The following is a 23,906-nucleotide window of genomic DNA, read 5'->3' as shown; positions in this document are numbered from 1 at the left end:
AGCTGGACTACAATGTCAGGCACTTCAAATGCACCAAAGTTCTGAAAAGGGGAAGTCCTGACCCTAACTACCAGTTTCCCACTTTTCAATCAATGACATGTTGCTCTCTCACACATAATTCTGTGGGAGCCTTTAAACCATATCAATAAATTGAAAAAGTACATAGCATCAATCCAACCAAAAGATATTTGCATGGTAAATGTGATGCGCTGATATAGACTCTAAAATAACGCTAACATGTGGAGAAAAAAGGGCACAGAATAGTGTTGATAGTATTCCTTTTGTGTAATTTTAAAGGATATGTATGCTATTGTGCGCATAGAAACTCCTGAGAAGATACATAGGAAACTTAACAGTAATCACCCATTTTTTGCAGGTTAGTGTATAGCTTTTCTTTCTTATTATATAATTTCCTGACAATTTGTATTTTCTAACCCTTAGGTATATTGCATTCATTCATTTATTTTTATGTCAAGGATTATCAGGATGGTAAGATCCTGGACCATTTGTGTTTGCTTCTTTATACTTCTCAGGATAAAACAACCTAAATGTTACTTACCACTACCAGGAAGATTTATGTGACTACATTAAAACTTTATTCAACAAAATGCCATAAAGTAAAAAGAAAAGTCACAAGACAGACTAGAAGATATTTGCAACATATAAAACTGACAAATGATTGATGTCTAGAATAAAGAACTCCTAAAAATTATTCAGAGAAAGAGAAATAATTCAGTAGAAAGTTGGGCACAGGATATATAGGAACAGGTTCTTCACAGTAAAATAAAATGTCCATTAGAATGAAGGATTTAACGAGTGAGGAAAATGCAAACTAAAGTCATAATAAAACACCATTCCACACTCATGTAATTCACAACAATTCACATCTACTTTGAAGAGCAATTTGGCAATGTCTAGTAAGGCTAAATGTGTTTATTCTGTGATACACGTCTTAAGTAACTAATGCAGTGAGCCCAATACAGAAGAATGTTCTACTACAATGTTGTAATACAGAAACTGGCAGCAACTTCATGCCTTCAATTGGAGAACAGATAAATTACGGTAGTTCCCATAATTGAATACTGCTACATAGTACTAAGATTAATGAATGAGAGCTTCACATATAATATAGATTGAGTGAAAAAAGAAAAGCTGTAGAATGAGCCAGTATAAGGCTTAAAAACATACAAAACAGTACTAAAGAGTAGATGGTTTAGGTTATATACAGGGAAAGTACAACAACATATACAGGAATGATAAGCATTAAGTTTTGGATAATTGTTACCTCTGGAGGGGAGGAACGGCAATGTGATCTGGAAGTGGCAAAATGTTAAGATTTGACAAAAGTAGGTGCTGAGAACTTTGATATTCAGTATGTAATTCACTGTACTAGAAATAGTACAGCCACAACCAACACACACATACACCTATTTAAGCCCAGAATGCTGTTTCAATAATACACTTTAGTGCCCTGTGAGGGGCAGATGCCATACTAGGAATTTGGGGTACAGGTATGAACAAGGCACAGTACCTGCCTTCAAGATAGTATCACAGAAGCAGACGTGGGTCCTGATTAACTCTGTCACTGATGGCTAGGATCTGTTCTTTAATCAACAAGCCTGAGACCCTTCAAAGTTCAACGAATGTTTGAGGTTTCAGACACCCACCACTGCCCTGCTTCCTTTATCTTTCCTTTACAGAATGAAGATAATGGGCAAACCACGACAATGATTACAGCATAAAACAAAGAAGACAACTTCCACACAAACGCAGAAATTACTTTTATTATGTTAAAATATTCCTTAATGAGCTAACAATTATTTATGTGGAGGAGAGTCCGGAAAACAGGTTCATGACTGAATTATCCTTGTCCTTGATTATATTCATGAATTACAAATATCACACTATTCTCTGGAGTAGCTGTGAAGCTCTACGAGGCTGTGAGGTTAGAGGCGCTTCTCCCTGCCTGTTAAGCTGCTCCCATCGCATCACAACAGGATGGACATTATTTTTCTCTTTTGAATTAAATCTTTACAACAGTTCGAATGCTGTAAAAGGAAGCAACACACTAAGTTTTAAAAGACACCTTTAAGACCACTAAAATTGTTTTTCGACTCTCCATTGCCTCAAACTCTGTGTCATTATTACATTCTATGATACACAGTTAAAGAGAAAGCTTACCTCTTTCCAGAATGCATCAGTTCAAAGGCTTTGTTAATTTCATCAAAAGACAGATTGTGAGTCACAAATTCATCAACTTTTATCTTTTTGGACATATATTCAGACACCAACTTTGGGACACTTTCAACACTCTTCCATCCTAAAAGAAATCACACATTAATTTATTCAACAAATTCCTGCAATATGCTTGTTACTTAGTGGAGGACACAAACGCATTTAAAAGAATGAATTTTGCCGGGCGCGGTGGCTCAAGCCTGTAATCCCAGCACTTTGGGAGGCCGAGACGGGCGGATCACGAGGTCAGGAGATCGAGACCATCCTGGCTAACCCGGTGAAACCCCGTCTCTACTACAAAATACAAAAAACTAGCCGGGCGAGGTGGCGGGCGCCTGTAGTCCCAGCTACTCGGGAGGCTGAGGCAGGAGAATGGTGTAAACCCGGGAGGCGGAGCTTGCAGTGAGCTGAGATCCGGCCACTGCACTCCAGCCTGGGCGACAGAGCGAGACTCCGTCTCAAAAAAAAAAAAAAAATGAATTTTTTGATGAGCTAAAGGGTAATGAAAAATCCAAAATAGCATGGAAATGATTTGACAAACACCTTTCAGTTAAGAAGTAAATACTTGAAGATGGCCGAATAGGAACAGCTCCAGTCTACAGCTCCAAGCGTGAGTGACGCAGAAGACGGGTGATTTCTGCATTTCCAACAGAGGTACCGGGTTCATCTCACTGGGGCTTGTTGGACAGTGGGTGCAGCCCACGGAGTGTAAGCCAAAGCAGGGCAGGGCATCATTTCACCCGGGAAGCGCAAGTGTTGGGGAATTCCCTTTCCTAGCCAAAGGAAGCCGTGACAGACTGTACCTGGAAAATTGGGACACTCTCACCCTAATACTGCACTTTACCAACGGTCTTAGCAAACAGCACACCAGGAGATTATATCCCGCTCCTAGCTTGGAGGTTCCCATACCCACGGAGCCTCGCTCACTGCTAGCATAACAGTCTGAGATTGAGCTGCAAGGTGGCAACAAGGCTGGGTGAGGGGCGTCCACCATTGCTGAGGCTTCAGTAGGTAAACAAAGCGGCCCAGGAAGCTCAAACTGGATGGAGCCCACTGCAGCTCAAGGAGGCCTGCCTGCATCTGTAGACTCCACCTCTGGGGACAGGGCATAGCTGAACAAAAGGCAGTAGAAACTTCTACAGACTTAAAAGTCCCTGTCTGACAGCTTTGAAGAGAGTAGTAGTACTCACAGCACGGAGTTTGAGATCTGAGAACGGACAGACTGCCTCCTCAAGTGGGTCCCTGACCCCCAAGTAGCCTAACTGGGAGGCACCTCCCAGTAGGGCCTACTGGCACGTCATACAGCCAGATGCCCCTCTGAGACGAAGCTTCCAGAGGAAGGATCAGGCAGCAGCATTTCCCGTTCTGCATTATTTGCTGTTCTGCAGCCTCCACTGGTGATACCCAGGCAAACAGTGTCTGGAGTGGACCTCCAGCAAACTCCAACAGACCTGCAGCTGAGGGTCCTGACTCTTAGAAGGAAAACTAACAAAGGACATCCACACCAAAACCGTATCTGTACGTCACCATCATCAAAGACCAAAGGTAGATAAAACCACAAAGATGGGGAGAAACCAGAGCAGAAAAGCTGAAAATTCTAAAAATCAGAGTGCCTCTTCTCCTCCAAAAGAACGCAGCTCTTCGCCAGCAACAGAACAAAGCTGGACGGAGAATGACTTTGATGAGCTGAGAGAAGGCGGCTTCAGACGATCAGTAGTAACAAACTTCTCCAAGCTAAAGGAGGATGTTCGAACACACTGCCAAGAAGCTAAAAACCTTGAAAAAAGATTAGACGAATGGCTAACTAGAACAAACAGTGTAGAGAAGACCTCACCTGATGTAGCTGAAAACCATGGCACGAGAACTACATGACACATGCCCAAGCTTCAGTAGCCTATTCGATCAACTGGAAGAAAGGGTATCAGTGATTGAATATCAAATGAATGAAATGAAGTGAGAAGAGAAGTTTAGAGAAAAAAAGAGTAAAAATAAACGAACAAAGCCTCTAAGAAATATGGGACCATGTGAAAAGACCAAATCTATGTCTGATTAGTGTACCTGAAAGTGACGGGGAGAATGGAACCAAGTTGGAAAACACTCTGCAGGATATTATCCAGGAGAACTTCCCCAACCTAGCAAGGCAGGCCAACATTCAAATTCAGGAAATATGGAGAACGCCACAAAAATACTCCTTGAGAGGAGCAACTCCAAGACACATAATTGTCAGATTCACCAAAGTTGAAGGAAAAAATGCGAAGGGCAGCCAGAGAGAAAGGTTGGGTTACCCACAAAGGGAAGCCCATCAGACTAACAGTGGATCTCTCAGCAGAAACTCTAAAAGCCAGAAGAGAGTGGAGGCCAATATTCAACATTCTTAAAGAATTTTCAACCCAGAATTTCATATCCAGCCATAAGTGAAGGAGAAATAAAATCCTTTACAGACAAACAAACGCTGAGAGATTTTGTCACCACTAGGCCTGCCTTACAAGAGCTCCTGAAGGAAGCACTAAGCATGGAAAGGAACAACTGGTACCAGCCACTGCAAAAACACGCCAAATTGTAAAGACCATTGATGCTAGGAAGAAACTGCATCAATTAATGAGCAAAATAACCAGCTAACATCATAATGACAGGATCAAATTCACACATAACAATTTTAACCTTAAATGTAAATAGGCTAAATGCTCCAATTAAAAGACACAGACTTGCAAATTGAATAAAGAGTCAAGACCCATCAGTGTGCTATATTCAGGAGAACCATCTCATGTGCAGAGACACAAAAAGGCTCAAAATAAAGGGATGGAGGAAGATCTGCCAAGCAAATGGAAAGCCAAAAAAAGCAGGGGTTGCAATCCTAGTCTCTGATAAAACAGACTTTAAACCAGCAAAGATCAAAAGAGACAAAGAAGGCCATTACATAATGGTAAAAGGATCAATTCAACAAGAAGAGCTATCCTAAATATATATGCACCCAATAAGGAGCACACAGATTCATAAAGCAAGTCCTTAGAGACCTACAAAGAGACTTAGACTCCCACACAATAATAATAGAAGTCTTTAACACCCTACTGCCAACATTAGACAGATCCACAAGACAGAAAGTTAACAAGGATATCCAGGAATTGAACTCAGCTCTGCACCAAGTGGACCTAATAGTTATCTACAGAACTGTCCACCCAAAATCAACAGATTATACATTTTTCTCAGCATCACATCACACTTACTCCAAAATTGACCACATAGTTGGAAGTAGAGCACTCTTCAGCAAATGTAAAGGAACAGAAATTATAACAAACTCTCTCAGAACACAGTTCAATCAAACTAGAACTCAGGATTAAGAAACTCACTCAAAACCACCTAACTACATGGAAACTGAACAACCTGCTCCTGAATGACTACTGGGTACATAACGAAATGAAGGCAGAAATAAAGATGTTCTTTGAAACCAATGAGAACAAAGACACAACATACCAGAATCTCCGGGACACATTTAAAGCAGTGTGTAGAGGGAAATTTATAGCACTAAATGCCCACAAGAGAAAGCAGGAAAGATCTAAAATTGACACCCTAACATCACAATTAAAAGAACTAGAGAAGCAAGAGCAAACACATTCAAAAGCTAGCAGAAGGCAAGAAATAACTAAGATCAGAGCAGAACTGAAGGAGATAGAGAAGCAAAAATCCCTTCAAAAAAATCAATGAATCCAGAAGCTGGTTTTTTGAAAAGATCAACAAAATTGACAGACCACTAGGAAGACTAATAAAGAAGAAAAGAGAGAAGAATCAAATAGATGAATAAAAAATGATAAAGGGCATATCACCACCGACCCCACAGAAATACAAACTACCATGAGAGAATACTATAAACACCTCTACACAAATGAACTAGAAAATCTAGAAGAAATGGATAAATTCCTGGAATGCACCCTCTGAAGACTAAACGAGGAAGAAGGTGAATCCCTGAATACACCAATAACAGGTTCTGAAATTGAGGCAATAATTAATAGTCTACCAATCAACCAAAAAAAGTCCAGGGCCAGACGGATTCACAGTCGAATTATACCAGAGGTACAAAGAGGAGCCAGTACTATTCCTTCTGAAACTATTCCAATCAATAGAAAAAGAGGAAATCCTCCCTAACTCATTTTATGAGGCCAGCGTCATCCTGATACCAAAGCCTGGCAGAGACACAACAAAAAAAGAGAATTTTAGACCAATATCACTGATGAACATCAGTGCAAAAATCCTCAATAAAATACTGGCAAACTGAATCCAGCAGCACATCAAAAAGCTTATCCACCATGATCAAGTTGGCTTCATCCCTGGGACACAAGGCTGGTTCAACATATGCAAATCAATAAACGTAATCCATCATATAAACAGAACCAAAGACAAAAACCACATGATTATCTCAATAGATGCAGAAAAGGCCTTTGACAAAATTCAACCGCGCTTCATGCTAAAAACTCTCAATAAACTAGGTATTGATGGGATGTATCTCAAAATAATAAGAGCTATTTATGACAAACCCATAGCCAATCTCATACTGAATGGGCAAAAACTGGAAGCATTCCCTTTGAAAACTGGCACAAGGCAGGGATGCCCTCTCTCACCACTCCTATTCAACATAGTGTTGGAAGTTCTGGCCAGGGCAATCAGGCAGGAGAAAGAAATAAAGGGTATCCAGTTAGGAAAACAGGAAGTCGAATTGTCCCTGTTTGCAGATGACATCACTGTATATTTAGAATACCCCATAGTTTCAGCCCTAAATCTCCTTAAGCTGATAAGCAACTTCAGCAAAGTCTCAGGATACAAAATCAATGTGCAAATATCACAAGCATTCCTATACACCAGTAACAGACAAACAGAGAGCCAAATCATGAGTGAATTCCCATTCACAATTGCTACAAAGAGAATAAAATGCGTAGGAATACAACTTACAAGGGATGTGAAGGACCGCTTCAAGAACTACAAATCACTGCTCAACAAAACAAAAGAGGACACAAACAAATGGAAGAACATTCTATATTCATGGATTGGAAGACTCAATATGGTGAAAATGGCCATACTGCCCAAGGTAAGTTACAGATTCAATGCCATCCCCATCAAGCTACCAATGACTTTCTTCACAGAATTGGAAAAAAACTGAAGTTCATATGAAACCAAAAAACAGCCTGCACTGCCAAGAAAATCCTAAGCAAAAAGAACAAAGCTGGAGGCGTCACACTACCTGACTATACTACAAGGCGACAGTAACCAAAACAGCATGGTACTGGTACCAAAACAGATACATAGACCAATGGAACAGAATAGAGCCCTCGGAAATAACACCACACATCTACAACCATCTGATCTTTGACAAATCTGACAAAAACAATAAATGGGGAAAGGATTCCCTATTTAATAAATGGTGCTGGGAAAACTGGCTAGCCGCAAGTAGAAAGCTCAAACTGGATCCCTTCTTTACATGTTATACAAAAATTAATTCAAGAGGGATTAAAGACTTAAATGTTAGACCTAAAACTATAAAAACCCTAGAAGAAAACCTAGGCAATACCATTCAGGACATAGGCATGGGCAAGGACTTCATGACTGAAACACCAAAAGCAATGGCAACAAAAGCCAAAATTGACAAATGGGATCTAATTAAACTAAAGAGCTTCTGCACAGCAATAGAAACTACCATCAGAGTGAACAGGCAACCTACAGAATGGGAGAAAATTTTTACAATCTACCCATCTGACAAAGGACTAATATCCAGAATCTACAAAGAACTTAAACAAATTTACAGGAAAAAATCAAACAACCCCATCAAAAAGTGGGCAAAGGACATGAACAGACACTTGTCAAAAGAAGACATTTATGCAGCCAACAGATACACAAAAAAATGCTCATCATCACTGGTCATCAGATAAATGCAAATCCAAACCACAATGAGATACCATCTCACACCAGTTAGAATGTCAATTATTAAAAATTCAGGAAACAACAGGTGCTGGAGAGAATGTGGAGAAATAGGAACACTTTTACACTGTTGGTGGGACTGTAAACTAGTTCAACCATTGTGGAAGACAGTGTGGCGATTCCTCAAGGATCTAGAAGTAGAAATACCATTTGACCCAGCAATTCCATTACTGGGTATATACCCAAAGGATTATAAATCATGCTACTATGAAGACACATGCACATGTATGCTGATTGTGGCACTATTCACAATAGCAAAGACTTGGAACCAACCCAAATGTCCATTAATATTAGACTGGATTAAGAAAATGTGGCACATATACATCATGGAATACTATGCAGCCATACAAAAAGGTGAGCTCATGTCCTTTGTAGGGACATGGATGAAGCTGGAAACCATCATTCTGAGCAAACTATTGCCTAGGACAGAAAACTAAACACCACATGTTCTCACTCATAGGTGGGAATTGAACAATGAGAACACTTGGACACAGGGTGGGGAACATCACACAACGGGGCCTGTCATGGGGTGGGGGAGGTGGCAGGGATAATATTAGGGTATATACCTAATGTAAATGATGAGTTAATGGGTGCAGCACACCAACATGGCACATGTATACATATGTAACAAATGTGCACCTTGTGCACATGTACCCTGGAACTTAAAGTATAATTTAAAAAAACCAATAAAACTATGGATATAAAAATAGCTATGGATATAAAAAAAAAGAAGTAAATACTTTTGAGAATTTTCCTTTCTCTGTATTAAGATTTACTAAAACCTCATTAAAGTTTTGGCCTATTGAGACTTTTAAAACTGCCCACGACAGAACTCTGGAAGTCTCAACAACAAGCTTATTTAGGTCCACATCAGCAAAGATTTCTATAATCATGATATTCAAGGAAGGAAAAGAAACTCATATAATACAGGACTTTATTTCCTTGGTTTTAAATTTAACAATGAAATAGGGATAGCATCTCAGAACAGAAAACTATGAAACTAAAAAATGAAATAGAACTCTTAGCTAAATGGTAAGATTTTAAAGAAAATCAGGTGCTTCAATTTCTCACTGTATCTAAAGCAGCAATACAATCAACAAGAAGCCTTCTACCTTCTAAGGATGCTTTCAACCATATTTCAAACCTCTTTTGAGCCTTTTCCAAACCTCCTCCCTTATATTCTCCACTAATTATTCTTTCCCCACAAATTGTGGGGATTTTTTCTTAAACCTGGTAACTGAGATGACCACAGCCACTCCTGTTCTCTAGACAAAAACTTCTATTATCTTTGGATCATATTTTAGCAATGCAAGGGGCCTCAATGATACAGTGAATTACCCAACCAGCATGTGCCAGAATGAGGCTTCAGTTAGAGGTTACTACCAAGACCCCCTGGATCAGCCAGGCTTGGAATGCCCTTTCAAATACAGCCATGGACAAAGTGATGCCCCCAAATAGCATACACAGCTTACAAAGTTTCTTCTATGATACTCTGCTGTGGCATATATCTAGAGCTTTGAAGAGGAGGGCAAGTCAGATTGACATTTTCTAAGGCAAATTCTGTAGTTATAAAGAAGGAAGACTTTGGCCAAACCCCCCATTTTAGCATACTTTCCAAATCTTTTCTTCTGGCCTTCAAAAAAGCTGGCATAATATGAGGTAGAGGACCTTAAAAGACAACTCGTTAAACACAGATCATTCAAAACACACGCAATGTGATTTTTTTTCTTTAGGAGGATGAAGAAATATAAATATATATTTTTAAAACCCTTTAAAAACTTTAGACTCAATGCAAATAACAAAAGAGAAAATGCAGTAATCTCATCCATTGAATTACCTCCAAAGGCAGTGCCTTTCCATGTGCGACCTGTTACCAGCTGGAATGGACGAGTGGCAATTTCTTCACCTGAAGCAGCTACTCCAACCACCACGCTGACGCCCCAGCCCTTGTGACACGCCTCAAGTGCTGCTCTCTGCAGGCACAGATATGACCAAATCACAGAAGTCAGTGCATTTTCCTGAGAATAACTGCTTCCCAGAAACTTCTAGAGATGCCATTGTTTTTAAAGAAAATGGCAACAAAAGGCCAAACTTAACATTTAGTGAGCTCAATTTCATTGAACAATTTATATTTTCATTTACTTTTTTTGTTTTTTTTTGAGATAGTCTCCCTCTGGCACCCAGGCTGGAGTGCAGTGGCATGATCTCGGCTCATGGCAACCTCTGCCTCCCGGGTCCAAGCGATTCTCGTGCCTCAGCCTCCCTAGTAGCTGGGATTACAGGCATGCACCATTGACACCCAGCTAATTTTTGTATTTCTAGTAGAGATGGGGTTTCGTCATGTTGTCCTGGCTGGTCTCGAACTCCTGGCCTCAAGTGATCCACCCACCTTGGCCTCTCAAAGTGTTGGGATTACGGGCGTAAGCCACCATGCCCGGCCTGAACAATTTATTTTAACAAATTAACCTGGTTAAATATTAACATAAATTAAAATAAAGTGTTTATTTGCTTTCTATTTTAAAAAGTAAACTGTAGTTAAACTCTAAAGGATTTAATTTTAAAAAGCAGGCAGCAGAATTAATAGTAATACTTTTACTGAGTGTCTATGTACGTTTCAGTAGATATTGTTACTACAGGTTGATTATCTTTTATCTGAGATACTTGGGACCAGAGCGTTTTGAATTTTGGATTTTTTCGGATTTGGAATATTTGCATCGTATTTATTGGCTGAGCATTCCTAATCTGAAAAGCTCCAATGAGCATTTCCTTTGAGCATCATGTTGGTGCTCAAAGTTTCAGATTTTGGAGCATTTTGGATTTTTGGATTAGGGATAGATGTTCAACCTGTACCTGCATTTTATAGATGAGGAAACTGAGGTTGAGAGAAGCTGTTTGTTCAGGGTCACTGGGTTAGTAAGTGGATGTGTATTTGATTCCAAAGCCCATGCTCTGCACAACTGCTTTATTCTGTCTTTTCATTTCATGAGACATGCACTTAGCAGGCATTGAAAGGCAAAGAAACATCTCTTCTCATCCTTCCCTGAGCTGTTCTTGTATCATTTCCCACTGTAGTTCAAATAGATATTTTCCCCTTCTTTCACTAGAATAATTCTTATCAAGAAACTTTCCTTTGCCAAAACAATTTTTAATCTAAAACTGCATTTCAAAAAAAGCAGTTCCATAAATTAAAAAGGAATGAAGCTCATACTCACCATGACCTTCACATTACCAATACATTCAAAGGAATAGTCCACTCCTCCATCAGTCATCTCAATGAGCACTTCCTGGATGGGTTTACTAAAATCCTGAGGGTTAATACATTCAGTGGCTCCAAACTCTTTGGCCCTTGCAAATTTATCTTTATTGATGTCCACGCCAATGATCCGGGATGCACCAGCCACTTTACAGCCCATGATAACTGCCAATCCAACCCCTCCCAGGCCAAAGACCGCACAAACAGAGCCAGGCTCCACCTAGGAGTAAAGACAGTTTATAAAGTATGCATTCTACCAGAGTCAAGAGAATCGCTGGGTTTCATACAGATGGGCCAATTTCACTATTCTAGGACAGTTTCACTGAATTAAATTAGAAGGCAGAAGCAAAATCCCAAGTCAGTCTCTTACCTTGGCAGTGTTCACAGCAGCACCATAACCAGTTGAAATGCCACAACCTAGAAGGCAGACTTTATCCAAAGGTGCTAAAGGATCTATTTTAGCAACAGAGATATCAGCCACAACTGTGTATTCAGAAAATGTGCTGGTTCCCATGTAATGCAAAATTGTCTTTCCTTTGCAAGTAAATCTGCTGGTACCATCTGGCATTAATCCTTTCCCTTGAGTGACTCTAAAGAAAATAAAGAAAAAGGCAAGTTGGAATTAGGTTTCTAAAAACCCACAAGAAAAAGAAATCAGTTTTAAAAATAATGACAAGTAAATATTCAGAAAGTGTTGTAAACTAAAATTTTGAATGTATTATTAATTTAGCACCTTGCAGCAATGCCTGATAAACGAAATTTATAAGAGATTTATAATCTTATCCATCTTTTCCAATATTCACTAGCCTTCTAGATCATACTGTTAGAATATTGAACTCATTTTAAGAGGTACAACTTATGGATCAGTTGGAATTATTTTAAAATCCCATCATTAAAACGGTCGGCCGGGTGCAGTGGCTCACTCCTATAATCCCAGTACTTTGGGAAGTTCAGACAGGAGGACAACTTGAATCCAGGAGTTCGAGAGTAGCCTGGGCAACATAGCAACACCCTATCTCTACAAAAAATAAAATTAGCCAAGTGTAGTGGGGCATGTGCCTGCAGGAGGTTCACTTCAGTCCAGGAGTTTGAGGCTGCAGTGAGCCGTGACTGTGCCACTACATTCCAGCCTGGGTGACAGAATGAGACCCTGTCTCAAAAATAAAAAAAATGAAAAAACCTCTGTGAGCAAATATAACTTCTTAAAGGATAAAGCCAAAACCAGTACCTATGCAAGCAGAAATTACAAAACATTAACCAGATCAGCTGACAAAAACAGATGGCCAAACTGGCTAATTTATATCTTTCAGGAAGCATTTTTCTGAAATGTAACTAACAGTCCTCAATAATGCAAGTTAAATTACCTCTTCACTTTGTTTTGCCTGTGACTTGGTTATACCAATAGGAAAGAAAACCCAAAAAGCTTACAAAGGCCATTGATGCAATAAATGGTAACAAAAATTACTTTTGCTATTCTAAACAGAGTGATATAACATCTTGCTTAGGAGTACCCACCCTAACGTCAGAGTACTTGGGTTCAAATCCTGTGTCATCTGAGCAAGTTAATCTTTATGCCTTCATTTTCTCACTAGAAAATGCTGAGAAACATAGGTAACTTCCTTTACAGATTGCTATAAAAATCTAATGAGATGTTATATGAGGCTTCAGCATTGTATCTGGCACAGAATTGATGTTTAGTAATTATGTTATTTTAAATAAAATAAATACTAAAATTGCTTTTTTTTTTTTTGAGACAGCACAGGCTGGAATGCATAGCTCACCACAGCCTTGAACACTGAGGCAGGAGGATCGCCTGAGCTCAAGTGATCCTCCTGCATCTGAGTACCAAGTAGCTGGTACTACAGGGGCATAGAGACGGGGTCTTGCTATGTTGCCCAGGCTGAACACTATAATTTGATGTATACTCTTAGCTAAACTCTTTGGAACATACATATGAATAAATACACAGATGAGAAAATAGACTGCCTCTAGATTCAAGAGCAAATACATTTCCTTTGAGAAAAAAACAAATATGACCAGAAACAAAGAACAGGTGACAAAGCTCCATCAAAAAAATTTTTTTTTTGAGAAAGGTTTTTACTCTGTCATCCAGGTTGGAATGCAGTGGCACATCACTGCTCACTGGAACCTCAACCTCCAGGGCTCGTGATCCTCCCACTACAGCCACTGAGCAGCTGGGACCACAGGCACGTGCTACCAAGTTCGGCTAATTTTTAGAATTTTTTATAGAGAGGGGATTTCACCAAGGTGTGCACGTTGTTCTCTAACTGCTGGACTCAAGTGAACCACCTGCCTCAGCCTCCCAAAGGGTTGGGATTATGGGTGTGATCCACTGCACCCGACTAAAAATAACTATTATATCTTAATGAGAACAATTTAAGTTTGGTTAGCCCTCCTTCATGTGAGAAGTCATGGTATTCTAGAGGAGTTTCTTGAACAAAAGGTGATGTGGAATACATTTTATGCTTTGAAAGAATTTCTCAAAATGGTAACAAACACAAAGAACCCATCACCATTACTGTATTTCATGTGTTGCAAAATTTTTCAGACTGTGTTTAAAATTCCCTTTCAAAGTGATTAGTTTTTTTTTTTTTTTTTGGTTCTGGTTTTACCAAAGTAACAGGATTTGCTTTATAAAATAAATGCAATTTTGTTTTCCAAAAATATAAACTAATTTTGTCAATAACAAACAAATGGATCTCCCATACAATGCTGGTGCAAGTGTAAACTCGTACAAGTATACCAGAGAGCTATAGATGCATATCCTATGACTCAGCAATTATAATCTCAAGAAAATGCTCAAGAGAAAGCAATGCTTATATCCATCAAAAGACATGTATAAGTAAGAATGTTCCTAGCAGCATTAACTGTAACCACCCAAAACTGGAGTAACCTAAAAATGTCCATCAACACGAGAACAGAGCAATACTGGTATTTTGAATGCAATAAGACAGAGCAACAAAAAAGAACAACTGACGCATATGCAGCTTGATATATCTCACAGACATTATGAAAGAAAGAAACCTGACAAAACAGCATGCACTGCATGACTCTATTTATACAAAGGTCACAGTGAAAGGAATCAGGACCGTGGTAACCTAGGAGGGAGGTAGGTTCTGACTTGGAAGGGACATGAGGGGCCTTGTCAGGTGCTGGCAGGGTTCTCTATCTTGATCTGGGTGATGGTCAAACCAACAGGTGTTTACATACATAATTATTCATTGAGCTGTACACTTAAGATCTATACACCTTAAGTGCTTAATAATATGCATGCTCTACCTCAATTTAAAAGAAAATGGAACACACACAAGGGGATCTTAAATTTCCTCAAAGAGGTAGTTCTTTCAGTGTTGTTACCTACTACAATAAAAACAACTACCTTTTCTGTGTCAAGGAGTTAGGTTATCTCCTGCAGTCTTCCTAATAGCCTTAGTGGGTAAGTTTTATTACTCTCACTCACTGGACAGTAAAATGGTTCATAAAAATGATTTTGTTTAATCTCGCAAGCATGTTTTTCCTTACTACATAGTTTGGCAAATTTAGCCTACTGTTGTGAAGAGAATGGGTACCGAAAATTCTGTTTTATATCTTAATGGCTGGTGATACTGGACAAACCCCTTAGTTTCTCTCTCTTTTTTTCTGTAAGAAAAGTCAGTATATTTATGGTTTTATAAAAGTTACTATAATACAATGGTACATAGTATTGAATTCACAAAAATATGAACAAATTTTTATAGCAAGACACACTCACAATGAAAACACTGCTTCAAAGCAAGTTACATCCAGATGACAGTGTCTATACACACAAACATCCCTAAAATTTGATGGTTCTTTTCTTTGCAGCAGGAGGGAGGGAGAGAAAAGAAAAAAGATAGCAGATACCCTCAACTCTTCAAAAGCAGAGATTTGTTCAATGAAAAATAAAGGAGTTGAAAGAAAAATGAGCCAACAAATTTCCAGATTATGACAAACCATTCCAGGGCAGGGTTGGCGGTGGTGGTGGGGGGGCGGGGTGGCACGGTAGGGGATCCTGGGGAGAGGGAGGGCCCAGCTGCCTTTGTGAAGACCAGCCAAGGTTAACATGCGGCACCATAGCTGGCAAGGTGAGGCCAGGGTGAGGCATAAGGTGGAGTCACTCCCCTGGTCTCTTCACATCCCCACTACTTCTTTCTTTCATGGGGCAGAGAGGAAACAGAATGCAGACACCCCTTGGGGGCTGTACAAGTTACTTAAATCAGCCACCTCTATAAGCTACACATTTCCTCATGTGAAAAATAAATGTTTCTTCAGTTGCACAATTAGGCAGAAAACTACAAATGGTAGAGAAGGTTGCTGCTGTGCCCACGTACCCTCTCTGTGTCAAAACTTCTTAATTTCTGAGTCTTCTCTCATCTGTGAAAACGGGGATAGTAGTGAGGTTGCTATAAAGATGGAATGAAACCACTGATACACAATGCACTATATAAACTGCCACATAATTATTTATTCTTATCAATGTTAATATGACCTTGTGGAACAGGAATTAAAAGAAATTAAAGAATGTGTAAGCAAAAACTCAGTTATATGTAAGAAAACCCAATTTCCCCTGAGGCAGAGAAAGAACTGGAGTCCTTTAAAATCAACTGCCTGTTTTTCTATGGCTAGTGAGCCTTCTCTCTCCCTTTCCCAGGCACTGTGAAGACTCTGTTTCTCTAGCTGTGCAGCTGCAAGGTCACAGACAAATAATCTCAAGTCGTAAAGCATGTTGTTCCTTGAAAAGTAAGAAATGATGTAATGCATGTCTCAACTGAATAACTGTCTTTGTTTCTCGCTTCTGTAATATGCTCCCCCCTGCAGAGATCTCTCTCCGCCCCACGAAATGCTTAAAAGGTGTCTTGACTCTTTGTTTGGGGCTCAGTCCTTTGGATGTTCATCCAACTGGGTTGGCGCACCTAAATAATTAAATAATTCCTCCTCAACCCCTCAGTCTCTCTGATTCCTTAATTATCCCGTAGCACTTGTGTTTTAAGAAGAATATAAAAAGATACTAACCTTATCTTCTGGCAAAGGTTAGTTTTAGGATTTAGACAAAATTTGCATTCTCCACACTGTGGGATGTAAAGTGGGATGACAGTGTCACCTGGAAACAAATGCAAAGACATCCTGAACAGGTAGTATCTATTTCTAAATGAAAACATCAGCCTTTGCAAATTCCTGTCAACTGATGTGGCTTTGCAAAGTTAACAACTTCAAGTCTTAGAACTTTACCTAGGTAACATCATTCAGATACCGTCTGACCATGCAAAGAGTATGTTTCAATATTTTTATCTAAATGAAACTCTTTAAACAATAACTGAAGAACAATGAAGTTATACGCTTCAAAATCCTGCTTCATTGATGCATCTCTAAAAATTCTTCCAAAATTGGTTTTGGAAATGTACTTAAAAAGTTTCACACAAATGGTAGTCTGCAAAATCAGAGAGAAAAAAATATCCAAATATTTGTGCTTCCCAGATGAGGAATAAACTCTCTTGACAATCTACTTAGATGATACCTGTTAATATGTAGTGGGTAGTTTTATCAGAAAAACAATTTCCCCATAGGAATAAGCCAAAATCATCAAACAAGTGGTTCAAATATCTCCTTACCCGCCTTCAGTTTAGTAACCCCCTCGCCAACACTTTCCACAATTCCAGCACCTTCATGTCCCAAGATCACTGGAAAACAACCCTCAGGATCAGCTCCACTCAGGGTATAGGCATCGGTGTGGCAAACTGCAGTGGCAATGATCTATTAGGACATTAAAACAATGAATGTTTAAGTGTGTGTGCATGCAATTCAGAGGTACAGATACAAGAAAAGTCATTTTATTATAATACTGTATTTCACTGACTCTAAGACACATTTCTTTCATATTTTAACCTCTCTGAATTCAGCATGTGCTTACAATCCATGGCATCTTAACAATTAGAGTTGGCAGCAATTTTTTAGTGGTACTTAAAAGCAATGGTGCATTTGTATGCAATGAAATAGGGAACATCCAGTCCCCCTTTCAGTGCATGTTAGCAAGGAAGGTGAACAAGGTCATTTTATGGGCACCATGCCTTCAAGCATGGAGAGAAACATCACCTGTGTGCAAAACAGGTGGACTCCATCTCACTGCTAGTTTTCTCATGACAGCTGGGAAATATGATTTTTAAAGAGGTAATGACTACTTCAGAAATATGCCAGTCTGTTTGAGTCTGGGCCAAAATTCAGAACTTTGAGAGGAACCAACTCTCTTTTTACAAACCAGACACAAGTTCTATTTAAATGAGCCTGTTATCTCTCTCTTTCTGGCTATATTATATAATAATAATAATAACTTATTATTATTTTTATTATTATTTGAGACAGAGTCTCGCTCTGTCACCCAGGCTGGAGTGCAGTGGCATGATCTTGGCTCACCGCAACCTCCGCCTCCTGGGTTCAAGTGATTCTCCTGCCTCAGCCTCCTGAGTAGCTGGGATTGCAGGCACGTACCACCAGGCCCGGCTAATTTTTTGTATTTTTAGTAGAGATGGGGTTTCACCATGCTGGCCAGGCTGGTCTTGAACTCCTGACCTCGTGATCTGCCCACCTTGGCCTCCCAAAGTGCTGGCATTATAGGCGTGAGCCACCATGCCCGGCTGTAACTTATCTTTTAAAGCCACCAAAAGCACAGAAAGGCAAAATCTTGGAGTAGTTCTATTTATGTGTCTCTGCTCCTGGCTTATATATCCACTTACAAGGTAACAATCTTTGCTACCTGTCTGCAGTTTTGCAGGGAAGATGACTGTACTCATTGTGTCCATACTGCTCAATGAGCACAATGAATACCCACTGAGCTGTATGGGCCCTTAATATATCCAGGACAAACATCTCCTTCAGTGGCAAAATCACAATCAGCTTAATTTCTGAATTTGAAGAAAAAACACAATTATTAAAAGATTTCAAATTCCTGGGTATGGGTTGGAAAGGACCTTAAGATGTTATTTGGGCCAGTTGCCGTGGCTCACACCTGTAATCCCGGCACTTTGGGAGGCCGAGGTGTGTGGATCACTTGAGGTCAGGAGTTGGAGATCAGCCTGACCAACAGGGTGAAACTCCGTCTCTACTAACAATACAAAAATTAGCCAGGCGTGGTGGTGCATGTCTGTAATCTGAGCTACTAGGGAGGCTGAGGCAGGAGAATTGCTTGAACCTGGGAGGCAAGGGTTGCAGTGAGCCAAGATCGCACCACTGCCCTCCAGCCTGGGCAACAGAGTGAAACTCTGTCTCAAAAAAAAAAAAAAAAAAAAAAGAAAAAAGATGTTATTTGGTCCTGGTCTGCTCCACCTGGTATGTGGGATCTTTGGGGGCATGAGCCAGTATGTGTGATGTGTTTTCATAGTGAGATGGTGGGGGAAGTATATTCCAAGTCACAGCTCTTTTTTGCTATGACTCTTTTTCTAGAATGTAAATGATCACTACTCTAAAGCACTAATTTTATATCAAAACAAGTAGAGAGTAGTAGAATGCTAAATACATGAAGTTTTCTACATGCCAAGGTTTCAAAGATCTCTCCAACTGGCTGCTTTGTACAATATGCCTCTCTGCAGGGGTAACATCATCTCTCTGCCACCAGAGGTTGAGAAGCACCAGAATAATGAATTCCCTGAATCCTACCCTTGTCCGCCAGGGTGAGTGCATTTTAAAGCTCTCTAAGCAAGCTGACTTCACTTGCTTGTTGCTTTATTCAATCAGGAGCCTCTTCTCAAATCTTGTTTAGTCGCTGTAGCAAAACTGAAGACCATTTCTGTCAGAGGCATTTTAACCAGAGCGACACCATCTTGAATAGGCACTGGGGAAAATAAGGCTGAGACCTACTGGGCTGCATTCCCTGGATGCTAGGCATTCTTAATCACAGCATTCTTAATCACAGAATGAAATAGGAGGTTGGCACAAGATACATGTCAGAAAGACCCTGCTGATAAGACAGGCTGGGGTAGAGAAGCCGGCAAAAACCCATCAAAACCAAGACAGCAATGAAAGTGACCTCTGGTCATCCTCAAGGCTCATTATAGGCTAATTATAGTGCATCTGTATACCAAAAGGGAGTCTCACCAGTGCCATGAGTTTACAAATGCCACGGCAATGTCATGAAGTTACCCTATATGGTCTAAAAGGGGGAGGAATCCTTAGTTCTGGGAATTGCCCACCCCTTTCTTGGAAAACTCATGAATAACTCTTTGTTTAGCATATAATCAAGAAATAACTATAGGTATACTCGGTTGAACAGCCCATATTGCTGCTCGGTCTATGGAGTAGCTATTCTTTTATTTCTTTGCTTCTCTAATAAACTTGCTTTCACTTTATGAACTCACTCCAAATTCTTTCTTGCGTGAGGTATAAGAACCCACTCTGGGTGTCAGAATAAGGAACCCTTTCTGGTAACGTTTCTTCTTTTGTTTCTAACGTGTCAGCATATATTTAAAGTTATGTAATCAGCAGAAAAATGAGTATCCTACAGAGTTACCTTAAACCCAAACTGCAGAAGATAAATTGCAATAATCCAATGACCCATGGGGATAGCTGTTCAGCCCAAGATCAAAGCTAAAAAAGATGGAGAAGCATGCTGCAAAGGTGAGTGATTAAGAGAAGGATGTTATGATTGTAAGGCTGGATGACTTTTCAATATCTTTCCTTTGACACTGTCCTTTGGGATTTATCCTCTGCAGATCTCAGATCTACTCATTTATCCAGAGACCTCCTTGTGTCTTTTTTTTTTTTTTCCCCAGTGCCTTAAATATATCATTACCTTGATTCGAACTTCATGAGCCTTTGGGGGTGCCACCTCTATCTCCTCTATGGAGAGAGGCTTTCCAGCCTCCCAAGCAACTGCAGCCTTGCACTTGATAACCTGAAGTGGGAAAAAAGGGAGTAAGCTGTTTATCCCTCTAAACAAATAACTACTTAATAGCCAATTTAGATACAGATTAATGCTAACCTTAAAAAGTATATCACAGATTCACAAAGAAACATATGTTTCCAAGTGACATGTTTTTAGATTTCATACAAATAGTATACATCAAAAATGATTTAATTGAGATGATTACCTGGTCAGACAGAAAAGCATCTTTTGGTTAAAAAGTTGTACTCAAATATTTAATGGCCCTCTACAATGCATAAGCAAGAGCAGGTTAAGAACACAAGTTCCAAGAGAATCTGATTCAGCAGGTCTGGCATGGTGTCCGAGAAATCTGCATGCTTAACATGTGCCGGAAGAAATTCTTTTGATCAGGCTGTTCTGAATACCACTGGTTTGGTGCAAAATTGCAGGGTGGGAAGGAGGATTAGGAATGTAACAATGAGGAGCTATATCCCTTGTAACCGCACCGGCCAATACAGCAGCCACTTGCACTTAGAAAATGACCACAGGCCGGGCATGGTAGCTCACGCCTGTAATCTCAGCACTGTGGGAGGCTGAGGCAGGCAGATCATGAGGTCAGGAGTTCAAGACCAACCTGGCCAGCATGGTGAAACCTTGTCTCTACAAAAATACAAAAATTAGCTGGGCATGGTGGTGCACATCTGTGTGGTCCTAGCTACTCAGGAGGCTGAGGCAGGAGAACGGCTTGAACCTGGGAGGTGGAGACTGCAGTGAGCCAAGATTGTCCCACTGCACTCCAGCCTGGGCAACAGAGCGAGACATCATCTCAAACAAAACAAACAAACAAAAAAACAAACAAAAAAAGAAAACAGAGATATGCTATAAATATAGCTGGACTTTGAACACTTAGTTCAAAGAAAAGTAAAAATACTCATTAACAGTATTTTTAAAAATACTGCTTACATGTTGAAATGGTATTTTGATTATGTTAAGTAACATTATTTATGTTATAAATAAACTATTAAAACTTCACTTTTTCCTTTTTAATGTGGCTACTGAAAAATTTTAAATTACACAAGTGACTAATGTATCTATATCACACAGAGCTGCTTTAGAGATTATAGTCAGTATACCCTCCACAACCAGAGAACCACACGTAATGAGAAGGGTCCTGATTAGTTCACATTACACTTGAGAAATGCGTTGACAGACTAAAGGTTGTAAACCACTGGGTTTACAGGAGACAGATTTTAAAGTTAATAATTACAAAGAGTGTGATTTAAAGAGACAGGCACAAAGTAATACAGAAAGCAAAAAAAGTAGATTAAGAGCGTAACTTTGCTTGGTTTGGGAGAGCTTCACTTCTAACCCAGATACTGAAGGATGAGGAAAAAGTAATTATAAATGGTGATAAAACACCTATATATAGGGTGATTGTGAGGACTGAGTAAGAATGAATATGAAGTCCCTGGCCAGGCGTGGTGGCTGAAGTCGCCTGTAATCCCAGTACTTTGGGAGGCTGAGGTGGGTGGATCATGAGGTCAGGAGATCGAGACCATCCTGGCTAGGGGAAACCCAGTCTCTACTAACAATACAAAAAATTAGCCGGGCGAGGTGGCGGGTGCCTGTAGTCCCAGCTACTGGGGAGGCTGAGGCCTAGATTGCACCACTGCACTCCAGCCTGGGCGACAGAGCTCAAAAAAAAAAAAAAAAAAAAAAAGAATATGAATATGAAGTCCCTAACACAATTCTTGGAGCAGCACAGCTTTGCAAAGTAAGTTAGTAGTTATTGGCAGCAATAGAACAAACGGTTGAGGAAAAGGAGAGGTGAACTAGATAGAGATAAAAAGAATGGCCTCCGTAGGCCGGGCGCGGTGGCTCACACCTGTAATCCCAACACTTTGGGAGGCCGAGATGGGCGGATCACCTGAGGTGAGGAGTTTGAGACCAGCCTGGCCAACACGGCGAAACTCCCGTCTCTACTAAAAACACAAAACTTAGCCGGGCATGGTGGCGGGCGCCTGTAATCCCAGCTACTCGGGAAGCTAAGACAGGAGAATTGCTTGAACCCGGGAGGCGGAGGTTGCAGTGAGCCAAGATCGAGCCACTGCACTCCAGCCTGGACAACAAAGAGTGAAACTCCATCTGAACTGGAAAAAAAAAAAAAAAAAAAAAAAAAAAGAATGGCCTCTGTAAATTGGTGAGGCTGGAAATGATCGTTTTTTAAAAGTAAATTGCAGATATTAAATCTTATAGCACAAAGAATCAGACAATGCATTAGGATCTTTTTCACTTCAATGTGCCATAAATTTCAACTCCACAAGTCAGATTCAGAATACTAACAATTAAGTTATCCAACCTAAAAATCCAAAGAGACAAGAATACTAAATTTGATGGCCTGCTCCCCTTTAAAAAATGTCTTACAGGAGCCTAACTTTTCCTTTTTACTGACAATTCTAAGCAAAACAAAGTCCCACTCTAAATCCGCGGGAAATGGCACTACTTCAACATTTGAACTATAGTAACAATTACAATCTTTCACATTCTGTGAACAAAGACACTCAGCAATAAGGAAAAGCAACTACCAGTTTAAGTCTGAAAGACTGTTTAGAGTTTCTTTCAAACTCCAATATGTTAAGGCCATATGTCTTACTAGAAAATGTCCAAATTTGCAAAGCATTAAAATAATCAGCAACTTTAGACTATTTATGTTATTCGTAATTTCTGCCTTTCTTTACTGTCTAATGTGTATTTTATGAACTTGTCAGAGAGGAGCAGACCTGGGTCAGAATCCCAGTCCGCCATCACAACCGACCTCAAATCACAGTTTTTGATAAGACGTCCCCATCTCGCGGAAGTGTTTGTTATGTGAGGACTAGAGGGAAGATAAATCTCTTGGCGTTCAAGCGCTCGAAAACGTTTCTGAAAGGGACGTAGGGGTCTTTCCAAAATACACTCCTTGGAGGCACAATAATTAAGGCGTAGGCTCAATTATGAAACACAAGCAACCTAGGAGTTAGGAGCACGGGCTCTGGCTGCAGCTCTGCCAAGTATGCAAGCTGCAAGAATGACCCAGAGTGAGTTACTTAACTTCGTGTAAGAAGCAATGCGTGGCCGCTCCTAAGCCATTTCCACTGGGATACCGTCCTGACCAGCCCCTGCCCCCCACTCTCCGGCTCTCCCACCCCCACCCCGTTCCGGTTGTCCCAGAAGCAGCAAAGAAAGCTGCTTCCCAACTGAAGAGCCGAGACAAAGCTTCCTTCTCTTTCTGCCCTGCTGAGCCGCTCGCCGGGGCCCAGTTTCAGAACCAGGAGTCAGATCCCGTCCTGGGCCGAGCCTCGCGCGCCCCCGAGGACAGCAGCCTGGTCCCATGCCATGCAGTCCCTCCCTAGTACTCAGGGCCCTCCGCTCAGCCGGCGCTACCTGGTTCGCCATGTCCACGGGTTTTGGTCAGCACGGGGTGCGGATATTCCCACTGAGCTGCGCGGCTACGGCGGCGTGGGCGAGGCGAGCGCCTAGCGAGGGGGCGGAGCGTGGGGGCGGGCTTGCAATGGCGTCGACCGG

At 40.5% G+C, this 23,906-nt stretch overlaps 1 protein-coding gene across 1 annotated transcript; it reads right to left on the bottom strand.

Moving 5' to 3' along the window:
• Positions 1–1,757: 1,757 nt before the first annotated feature.
• Positions 1,758–23,893, bottom strand: ADH5 (alcohol dehydrogenase 5 (class III), chi polypeptide). Its single transcript, XM_003898994.4, has 9 exons — positions 23,766–23,893; positions 20,271–20,372; positions 17,101–17,242; positions 16,505–16,592; positions 11,823–12,042; positions 11,412–11,672; positions 10,037–10,172; positions 2,182–2,320; positions 1,758–2,048 (listed from the first exon to the last, which is right to left on the bottom strand). Exons 1-9 carry the CDS (start codon positions 23,775–23,777, stop codon positions 2,024–2,026), a joined length of 1,125 nt encoding a protein of 374 aa, XP_003899043.1. The 5' UTR covers positions 23,778–23,893; the 3' UTR covers positions 1,758–2,023.
• Between the last annotated feature and the right edge of the window lie 13 nt (positions 23,894–23,906).

Source organism: Papio anubis, chromosome 3, assembly GCF_008728515.1.
Source record: "Papio anubis isolate 15944 chromosome 3, Panubis1.0, whole genome shotgun sequence".
Taxonomy (NCBI): Eukaryota; Metazoa; Chordata; class Mammalia; order Primates; family Cercopithecidae; genus Papio; species Papio anubis.
Note: the sequence above shows the minus strand (reverse complement) of the source record. Positions and strands in the feature narration are given on the sequence as shown.

Coding starts and splice junctions, on each gene's coding strand:
- ADH5 (XM_003898994.4), bottom strand. Junction 10,173..11,411: donor TTGGTAATGTGAAGGTCATG/GTGAGTATGAGC, acceptor CTGTGCCTGCAG/AGAGCAGCACTTGAGGCGTG. Junction 2,321..10,036: donor GAAAGGCACTGCCTTTGGAG/GTAATTCAATGG, acceptor GATTTCTTTTAG/GATGGAAGAGTGTTGAAAGT.